At 33.3% G+C, this 11,368-nt stretch overlaps 1 protein-coding gene across 2 annotated transcripts; it reads left to right on the top strand.

Annotated features, from left to right (window-relative positions):
* Positions 1-416: 416 nt before the first annotated feature.
* On the top strand, positions 417-10,936 carry n6amt1 (N-6 adenine-specific DNA methyltransferase 1). Of its 2 annotated transcripts, XM_042748961.1 has the most exons (8): positions 417-558; positions 4,172-4,313; positions 4,382-4,468; positions 4,547-4,637; positions 7,523-7,606; positions 10,181-10,322; positions 10,405-10,500; positions 10,685-10,936. In XM_042748961.1, exons 2-8 carry the CDS (start codon positions 4,186-4,188, stop codon positions 10,690-10,692), a joined length of 636 nt encoding a protein of 211 aa, XP_042604895.1. In that variant the 5' UTR covers positions 417-558; positions 4,172-4,185; the 3' UTR covers positions 10,693-10,936. The 2 variants fall into 2 exon arrangements, with proteins under 2 accessions (XP_042604895.1, XP_042604846.1); XM_042748912.1 differs by having other exon boundaries at positions 10,405-10,936.
* Positions 10,937-11,368: the final 432 nt, after the last annotated feature.

Here is an 11,368-nt window from a genome sequence, read left to right as displayed (position 1 = left end):
CACGAAACAATGGGAGTCTGCTTTTAGTTATTATGCTGCCCGCAGTAGGAATCAGCTTCCAGAAGAGATCAGATATGCTAAAACATTAGCCACTTGTAAATGCAGACTCAAAACTCATAATTTAGCTGTGCATTTATTGAATGAGCACTGTGCTAAGTCTGAACTGATTGCACTGTATTTTATGTACAATCTTTTTATATTCTTAACTGTTTTAATTCATTTTAAATAAATTTTAGATTATTTAAAAAGTTTTTTAATTTCCTTGTTTTATTGTTGTGACTATTTTTTTATGATTATTTTAATTCCTTTTATGTAAAGCACTATGGATTACCACTGTGTATGAAATGTGCTATATAAAAAAAACTTGCTTTGCCTTTCCTTATAGATCATAAGTTATTTTCACAACATTTCAGTTATGATTTTGAATATCGTGGGGTCATCGAACACGAATCCACGTTGAAAACTACGACTCCCATAATGCACTTGTGACAGCAACCGGAAGTGTATGCGAGACCACGAGCTGTTGTGTTTGAAAATCATGCGCTTGGAGCAGACAGGGTAAGAAACACCTTCATTATCATATAGTATAAAGTTTAAAATATTTGTCTTATATCTAAAAACGCAGAATGAGTTTTAAAATATTAAAAATAACGATCATTAGTGCTCGTGAATTGCCTCTTTACAAAAAAGATGGTAATACCATAGTATTTCGACATGGTACTGCTATGGTTAAGTACTTTTTTATACAAGGGATTCCTGAATGGTATTATAATAACAGTATAATGATATACAGTATCATAAATGCTGTAATAATAATATAATATATCATAATGCGATCATAAATATTGACTGAATTTCAGTGTTTTCTGATTAAAACTTCCATGATACTACCTTGCTTTTTAAAACATGTACCACAGTATTTAAGTGCCTTAGAAAATTTTAAAACCCAGTTGAAAACTCTTCTTTTTAAAGAGGCTTTTAACTAGACTGTAGGGTGGCCTTATGTGTACTTTTGTTTATTTTGATTATGTGCTGTAATGTATTTATAAGTGTTGTGGATTCTACCTATTGTTGTGAAGCACTTTGTGATTTTTATCTGTGAAATGTGCTATACAAATACATTTTACTTACTTACTTACTTACTTACTTAGAAATACTGTAATAAATAAATGGTACCCATTCAGTGGAAAATGAATTTCACTATCAAAGAATATATACAGTTGTGCTCAATATTATTTATACCCTTGGTAAATATGATCAAAGAAGGCTGTGAAAACAAATCTATATCATTAATCCTTTTGATCTTTTATCTTAAAAATGTACAAAAATCTAACCTTTCACTGGAGAATAAGAATTTAAAATGGGAGGGAAATCTCATAATGAAATACATGTTGTTCTCTAATTAGTACTTTTAATAGTACTTTTTGCATCATCCTTTTGCCAAGATAACAGCTCTGAGTCTTCACCTATAATGCTTGATGAGGTTAGAGAACACCTGACAAGAGATCAGAGACCATTCCTTCATCCAGAATCACTCCAGACTCTTCAGATTCCCAGCTCCATGTCGCTTCTTCTTCTCTTCAGTTCACCACACTCATTTTCTATAGGGTTCAGGTCAGAGGACTGGAATGGCCATAGCAGAAGCTTGGTTTTGTGCCCAGTGACCCATTTTTGTGTTGATTTTGATGTTTATTCTGGATCACTGTCCTGTTGTAAGGTGCTGTTTGATAATTTTTTAAAGGTTTTCTGACCCAGAGACTCAACTGTTTCCTGCAGTTCTCCAGCTGTGATCGTTGGAAAGTCGTTAGCCACTCAAACTCTCCTCCTCACCGTGCATTAGGACGATATAGACACACATCCTCTTCCAGGCATATTTGTAGCATTTTCTGTTGTTTGGAACTCATACAGACACTTTCTATTTTGTGAAGTTCAACAATCTTTTGCTGCACATCAGAACTGTATTCTTATATTTTACTCCTTGTGATGGATGATTAAGGGAAGTTGGCCTTTGTGTTCCTCTTATTTATAGAATCACAGGAAGCCATGGTTGGATAATTTCATATTCCTAGTAGTCACCCTGGTGTGATAAAAAATGCAAATATGAATGGGAATATACTTCAGAGCTATTTTAATCATAATAATTTCGAGGGGTACCAATAATTGTGGCCATTGTGTATTAGAGAAAAATATTTATTTCATAATGTGATTTCCCCCCATTTTCACATTTTTTTTTACTTCGATTAAAGGTTAGATTTTATTATTATTATTATTATTATTATTATTATTATTATTATTATTATTATTATTATTATTAGTTAGATTTTTTTGTTAGATTTTTTTAATGGATAAACAATGCAAACTTATTTTTATAGCCTTCTTTGATCATATTTACCAAGGGTATGAATAATTTTGAGCACAACTGTGTATGTCAATGAGGGAATTTATCTGGTCTATATTGTTAATAACCAAGAGTCTTCTAGGGTAACAAGATTCAATGTCAATCCATAGAGTGTCCTGCCCTGTAAATGAACCAGTTTGTCATCATTTTGAGTTAAACAGACCAATAGTAGAGTTGCAAATTGGGCAAAGAGGACCTCCCAAATCTTTTGGTTTACAAAGTTTAGAAAGACTAATTCTGTGTTGCTTATTATTCCAGATATAATGAGATATGTGAGAGTTCAATGATTTAAAAAAGGTTGGAGTTAAATAACAAAGAAGATTCTAAAAAAAAATAAAATAAAAAAATATATGTATTTAAGACCTCTTTCTAGGGCTGCACAATTAATCGAATTTCTAATCGCAGTTACAATTATGGATGCCACAATTACGTAATCGTTCAAAGAGGCAATTAATTGTTCAAAGTCCATGCTTAAGATGTTTTTTTTTTCTTTCTACATGTTATCTTAAGGGTTTTTCCCCATTATTTTAATTTAAGTTTTAGTATAACATTATAATACCATTCATATTTTTTATTTTTTTTATAATTTAAAGAAGAAACCAATCCGAGACATAGTTGACATTTGAGGCTTGATACTATAGAAAAGCACTAAAAGTTTTTCAGTTTGAGTGTTTTCAGCATGTTTATTTTTTCATATAAAAATATGGCATGCAGTTGCATCAAACAATGGTAAAAACATAATTCAGTGTAAATTGTGATAATCGTAATTAATAATCACAATAGTTTGCTCAATAAATAAAGTAAACAATAACAGTGATAGAGGACACCCCTGTCTACAACCTCTACATACTGTACACCCCTCAGACATCAGGACGTTTGTGTTGACAGTGGCTATTCAATCTGCATAAAGATGTTTAATCACACTAATAAAACTGGAGCCTAATCAAAATTTTCCTAACACTGAAAACAGAAAAGACCATTCTACATGGTCAAAAGCCTTTTCGTCATCCAAAGATAAAATCATTGCAGTGACATAAAAAAAATGGTCATAAATCAAAATGAGATAAATAAATAACATAATTATGACAAGAAGCCAACGTTCAATTTGTGAAATACTAAGTAATTTCAATGTTTCCCTAATAAAAGTGCCTTGGAAATACTGTAATAAATTAATATGGTACTAGGGTATGAATATATGAATTTTAGTATCAAGTAATATTTATATCAAAGTACCATGTATTTACCATCTTTTTGTACCATGGTATCACCACAGTATGTTCTGCAGCCACTAGCAGAATGTGACTGCAGGACTTACACATGTTGGCTGTATAAAAGCACAGAAATCAGCGGTGTTATTCCAGACGCATGAGTCCAGATGTCTGGAGTCAGGTTTATTTAATGAAGCGATCGAGTAGAATAAAAATTCACGTGTTCAGACGAATGCTGACGGATTTATAGACTTCATTAAGACATTATAAACTTCTCTTCTCTTAATCTTCTTGTTTTCAGAGTAGATTTTACATGCTTGGGGCTTTTAACGCTCACACCATCGAGTGCTCCGACGTGCCAGAGCTCAGAAAATAAATCCATAAAACTCAAAATCAAGCTGTTTGCGTGTGAAACATCTCTTAAAACCAGACTGTGCCCGGTTTGTGCGAAGTCCAGTGCATGAGGCACATAAAATCTATTAAAATACAACTGACCACCCAACCAGCATAACTGGGCTTTGTTTCTGAACCCTATTAATATCTTGCACTGGTTTTCTCCCATCAGACATTGCTGCTCTCATGTATCCAACACCCTTGTATGCTCCGGCCGGCCACGGCTCTTTTTCAGACGTGTACGAACCCGCCGAAGATTCATTCCTCCTGATGGATGCTCTGGAGAAAGATGCTGATCAGCTGAAGGGTAGCAGGTGATGAACATGATTAACTCTTAACTCCGCTGTGTCATCCTGATCTACTAATGGGTCGATGTTTTCAGGCCATCCGTGTGTCTGGAGGTGGGCAGTGGGTCTGGTGTCATCTCGGCCTTCCTTGCATCTGTGGTCGGGCCTGAAGCCTTGTATCTGTGAGTACAGAAAAATCTTGTCAGCTCACCCTGCGCTTTGTACAAATAAAAGTCACTTCTTTTGTGTTTGTTCTGCAGCTGCACTGATGTGAATCCAGCAGCGGCACACTGCACACTGCAGACAGCTCACTGTAATGACCTGCAGCTGCAGCCAGTGATAACCGACCTGGTGAGATCCACAAATGCGTTTTCTCTTATTTATATACTATTCTAGTATTTTTATTTTTGTAAAATATGTTAAATTAGCTTTTAGTTTTATATTTTAGTGTTAATTTTAGTCATTTTGTTATGTGCTTTTGTCATTTTTAATTTTTAAAAGTATTTCTATAGTTTAGTTTAGTTTAGTTTATTAGTTTATAATAACATGGACAGTCTCCTTTCATAAAAAGAGCAGCTTTAGCCTCTACGGCTAATTTCCAGCTGTAGTCCCCGGCCAGTTGTTAATAGGCATACATCAAATAAATACATTACAATTATATTCATATTTACAGCATAGCTAGACAAGATGGAGTTAGACATACAAGCAAAGTGGCACATAATTAAGACAAGCACAGACAAGCAAGCACAAATTGCAAAAGCATAAAAGCAGTTCAAGCAATAAAACAGTACAAATCGACACAAAGAATTATCACACAGAGGCCACATTGTAGCACATACAGGACATAACATTGAGGCAGGCAGCAGATATCGAGTGGCAGAAGCATGACCATGTCACATCTAATACACTTTACATCTATCAGATTAATGTGTGCAGTTATAATTGTCAGACAGGCAGTTTTTAAGGTGTGTAGTAAAAGCAGAGTATGTATGTATGTTTTTGATTGTAGTGGGCAATGAGTTCCAGTTTTGTATTGCTGTAACAGAAAATGATAATTGACCAAACGTGCTTTTCCTGAATGGGATTAGAAGGTTGCCTCGTGTGGTGCTTCTGGTATTCTGACTGCTATTATTACGTTGGATTATGAATTAATTAAAAGAGCAGGAGCAGTATTATGTAAAATTTTGTAGACCAGACAGATGTTTTTGTATTTGATTAAATCTTCCCAGCTTAGCAATTTATGGTTATTGAGGATAATACAATGATGTGAACTGTTAGGCTTCTTGTCCAAAACCGTGAGAGTTTTTTTTATAAAGAGTTGCTAATGGCTTTAGTGATGAGCTATTAATTTGTCCCCAGCTTGTCAGACAGTATGTTAGATGTGACATAATCATTGCATCCATAAATAATTTAGCAGCATTAAAAGTAAGTGCATTTCTAATATATCTAAAATTAGAAAAGTTAAACTTGACCATATTGCACACTTTCTTAATATGTGCTTTAAAAGAAAGATTTGAATCAATAATAATGCCCAAATACTTAAACTGTGGCACAATACTAATGTTTTGACCTGAAATTGTTATGTTTGAGACAATGTTGCATTGTCTTTTTGTGAAAAACATTCCCACAGTTTTATCTACATTTAGTTGAAGGCACGAAAGATTTAGCCAACCTGTGATCTGGTCCATAGCTGTAGTCAGTTTGTCAGCAGCCAGATGTTTTGTCTTGGCATGCACATAAATTACAGTGTCATCCGCATACATTATTGTATTGATATCAGGGCAAACTGATGGCAGATTATTGATATATAGGCTAAACAAAAGCGGGCCAAGTATTGATCCTTGTGGCACCCCTGTGCATAAATTAAGAGCTAATGAGCGATGGGTGTTCACAGAAACGTATTGAGTTCTACCAGTTAAGTATGACTCAAACCATTTGATTGCAGAAGGAGAGAAATTAAAAGTAGAGAGTTTGGCAATAAGGACCTAATGGTTGACTTTGTCAAAAGCTTTACGAAGATCTAAAAACACAGCACCAACAACACCTCCCTTGTCCACCATTGCTCGAACAGTCTCTAAAAAGAAACAGTTTGCTGTTTCTGCAAAGTGATGGGCCCTGAAGCCAAACTGCATCGGATGAAGAGTGAATGGGCTATTATTAAAAAAGGAGACAAGCTGCTCTGATACACATTTTTCAGCAACCTTAGAGACCACAAGTAAAATACTAATTGGGCGGTAGTTAGATATGTTCAGAGGGTCATTTGACTTAAATATGGTAGTTACAATTGCAGTCTTCCAGGTAGTTGGAAATATCCCCTCAAATACTGACTGATTTACAATTTGTGTAATAGGGTAGGCTAGATGTTCTTTCAGGAATTTAACCATTTTAGAGTCCATTCTATAAATATCTTTTGCTGATGAGATTTTAAGAGAATTAATAATTGCCTGGGTTTTAATTTCAGAGATAGGTTGAATGCTAAAAGGCATCTGGATCTTGTATTAGTTTACCATTCAGGTTAAACTCTAACTGGTTTCTAAGCCTATGGCTAATTCCCATCACATTCTTAATCTGTTCCCAGATCAGCTTTGTATTACCCTTTCCCTCATTAATAATTGTAATAAAAAATTGGCTTTAGCCTTTCTGATCACTTTGATTACTTGATTACTCTATAGAGCTTCAAATTATTTTAATTTATTTTCGTTTAGTTTTAGTAATTTTAGTACTTCCAACTTTAAGTTTAAAATGCAATTTTATTTTATTTCAGCTTTATTTATTCAGCTTTATTTCATTCAATGATATTTTTAGATTTAGTTAACAACATGGATATTATCATGACCTAAAATAAACACAAAAACAAAAACAACAAAAAAACCTTTTCCAAATATTACTATAACAAAAAGTATATATCAGTGATTCTAAAATATCACCGGTTAAGAATAACAACACTGTTTTACACGTGGTATGAGCATCCTTATGGATTGAGTGATCCAATCAAGTGTTGAAAGCTAAATACAGCCATTTCTCCTGCCAATCATTGGCAGTGGTACAACAGGCAGTTAAACTTGTTCAGTCTCATCACAGACAGTGACAGGAGACGTGTATTTATAGTAGGTGTGATGTCTTACCTGAGATGGATGTTAACAAGTTTCTCTCAGTTTGTGTCCTTTTTCTGTCTTATGATTTGTTTTTTTATCATGTTTGTTTAGTTGTTTCAGTTGTTTTGTTGTGTCTCACAGGTCCAGTGTTTTTTGCCGAGGTTGAATGGAAAAGTGGACGTGCTTCTTTTCAATCCACCATACGTCATCACACCATCAGAAGAGGTAAACGAGTGTCATGTCATATGATCAGATATTGAGACACAAGCTCTGAAATCATTCAAGACAAAAAATGCCTCTGAAAGTGAGTGATTTCCTGTTTTCATTTAGGACTTGTTTGTGCCTCCGTATCTTAATTCACTTGCAACTAGTATTTTATGGATAAAATGTTAATGGTGTTAAAAAATTTGAAGAAAACATCCTCAGCAGTTCCAAAAAAATTATACAAAAATCTAAAAATACCTTTCTGTTATGACAGACAGTATATAGAGCTGTATAATAAAATCAGGACTTATGGTTAACAACGAATAAAATAAATGAAATAAAAAATATTTATATATATATATATATATATATATATATATATATATATATATATATATATATTATATATATGTATATGTATGTATATATATATATATATATATATATATATATATATACGTATGTCAGTTAGTTGCCAAGGAAACAGTTGTCATTTTCATAACTAAATAAAAAAAAAAAAATTTGAAAAAAAAAAATTGATAGCTTTCAGTCACGTGACTGGCTCGAAGACCTGGAGGGCAAAGCATCCATAGAACTACAGCACAAGCTTATAAATTTTCCATCTGTTTCACTTTCTGTTTTATTTAGATATTATGTTAAAATATTAAAAGATTTGAACATATTTGTGGTTTTGGATGTTTGTTATCCATATTAAGCACCCGCTGCAATATTTCAATCATTAAACAGCACGACAAACATTTTAAAAACACGTAAAGTGCCTTAAAATATATTTAAAACAGTAATATTAAAAGATAAAATTCATTAATCACTGTATTAATTAATGATGCATAGTTTACATAGGCAAGCAGATGAGGTCGGAATATGAATGGAATCCGCTTAATGGTTCAGTGTTTTCCTTCTAATGGTTTTCTGTGGGAAACCATTTAACGTGAAACTTTGCACATTGTGTTTATATTCTGGGTTGCTCTGCTTGCCTGTACAAAATATACATCATCAATAAGGCATTTACTGAATTTCACCTTTTAATATCTGCGTTTTCCTACATTACTACATAATGCAAACTGCATAGTAATAACTTAGATTTGCCATCCAGGTGGGCGTTCCTATGAGTGTGTGACGTCACGTGAAAACTAGTGTCTTTGCAGTCAAGCCAACAATATTGTCAGAAATTAAGCGTCAGCAACTAAACAAGCCAAAGGCAACAAAACGGATTTAAATCCTTTAACGGATTTGAATTATAGAAATGTGATAGTGTGTTATGTGTATACCAGGTTAAAGAGATGGGTCTTTAATCTAGATTTAAACTGACAGAGTGTGTCTGCCTCCCTTGTATTTTCTAGTTCGGGGAACAGACAGTCTCTATAGTGTGATATCTAGGTGAAAGAGTCTCTATGTGCTGAGAATTAACAGACTTCTGAAACGTGAGGCGGCTAGCCAGTCTGTCTGCTTCCTGACCTGGGCCCCAGTTAGTCCAGTACAAACTCTGACTATGTGCTATATTTCTAGAGAGAAGAGTGGCACCACCCCAGGAGAGATAAAAACTATCTCTTTTCAACAGGTCAGGTCTGCCCCAAAAACTCATCCAGTTGTCTACGAAACCTGTTATTCTGGGGTACCACTTAGACATCCAGCCAATGAGTGACGACAATCTGCTGAAATGAAATTAAAACATTGCTGAAATGAAAATAAATAAAAACTAATTCAAAATATTAATAATACGTATAATATATCTCAGATACTAAAACATTGCTTAATCTAACATAATCTAAGACTGCTCAATTACTTAAACATATTGCATGCTTTATTTCATTTATTTGTGCTTTTTTATATGATTGTAAATGAAACAGAATAGTTTCAAAACACTTTCATTTGCAGTGGTTTGAAGTATCAATGTATGTACTATTGTAGTATTTATGAATATTGTGATGTATTTATTATTTTTATATTTTCAATTTTTTATTTTAAGCTTTAGTGATTTTAGTGTGGTTTTGTTGTTTTTATTAGTTATATTAATTTAGCTTTCATTTTTTTCAGTTTTAGTTTTTAGTACTTTAGTTTCAGGGTTTGTTTTAAAAGTTTTTAGCGTTACTTTCAGTTAACAAAAAAGTAATTAGTTTTAGTTAACAATAACAATACCGTGTTTTTTTTTTTTTTTTTTTTTTACAATAATAATAAAAACTCATTCCCAAACTCATTTAAACGCACAGTGTTATTTTAGTATTGAGACACTATTATAGTTTTATTATTTTTTTTAAACAGTTAAATATATATATATATATATATTTTTTTTTAAGTTGTAGTTTTATTTTAATTAAATTTATTTCATTCTAATACTTATTTTAGTACATCAAGTTAAACTAAGTTAAAATGAAATGAATATTTATGTATATGTATGCAACAAAAAAGGTTTTTATGGTTTTCATTTTATTTATTTTTTTATTTTAGTTGACAATAATATCTCTGGTGCACAGTCCATGTGAGAATATGAGTTACTAGGTAATGTATGTGATGCTACTGAGAACTGTAATCTTTGACGTGATGTTTAACAGCACAAGTTGTGTGTTTTGTGTTCAGGTAGGCAGTCGTGGGATCGAGGCATCGTGGGCTGGCGGGATCCGTGGCAGAGAGGTGATGGACCGATTCTTTCCCATGATTCCACAGCTGCTGTCTGATCATGGCCTTTTTTATCTGGTGACCGTGTCAGAGAATGATCCAGGTTTGTGTTTGTGATGTTCACATTTGCATTCACATCAGTATTTTCACAGTTTTTGAACTGGACTCGTGTTTTTCTTCTCTAGAAGAGATTGTGGATTTGTTGGGGAAATCAGGACTGAATGGACACAAGTGTTTGTCACGTCAGGCTGGACGAGAGAGACTTTCTATACTGCGATTCAGTAAGTCCTGAATAGCAGATGACCATCTGCACATGAAGACTGTGAAACACACGTGATGTCCAGCTGTTTCCCATCCCAAGGGTTTCTGAGTTTACAAGTATTATTATAAAAATCAAGCTGATGTTTTGAGGTTCGTCCCGCTGCTGAACCATCAGTAATTCAGGCTGCGTTTGTTTCCATAAAGTCTGCTGAAGCTCAACAACTGGGTCACAAGGATCGACGGCACGAGTCCATCAGCTGAGCCGTTTATCATGTTGATCGTGTCAGATTCCCGCTGCTTCTGTTTTATTCCATCAGTTACACTCTGACTGGCTGTTTTTAGCAGTGTGTGTTCACTATGGAGTGTTAAACGCTGTTACTAAACTGCACTGAAAACCAGAGTGTCAGAATACCACCGTCATTAATCACAATATTAAAGATGACTTTTTTTTTTTAAGTCTTGGTTTTTTGCTTATTTTTTCCACAGAAGGTCTGTTTTACACAAACTGAGAGAAGCGTCAACAAACACATTCAAAACCACAAAATAAGAGTGCATATATATATATATATATATATATATAATTTGAGTCTGTTTGCTATTTTCATTTCATTTTTGTTTTGTTTTAAAATGTCTATATAGTTTTTATTGTATTTCAGTTTAATTTGTATTTTTGATCAAATCAGTGCAGCATTTATTCCAAACTCATGTACTCTCTCTCTCTAAATTATAGGTTTACACTGTACTTAATTGGATTCTTCATAACTTTTAAATTAACTATTTTTAAGCCTTAAATTGAAAGTTGGTATATTGAAAGATGGGAATTAAATATTTAATAAAAATGTCTGATACGAAATAGTTTCAAGAAAAATCCTCTTTGCTCATTCAAAA

This window comes from Cyprinus carpio, chromosome A1 (genome assembly GCF_018340385.1).
Source record: "Cyprinus carpio isolate SPL01 chromosome A1, ASM1834038v1, whole genome shotgun sequence".
Classification (NCBI taxonomy): domain Eukaryota; kingdom Metazoa; phylum Chordata; class Actinopteri; order Cypriniformes; family Cyprinidae; genus Cyprinus; species Cyprinus carpio.
This window is presented reverse-complemented; position numbering and strand designations above follow the sequence as displayed.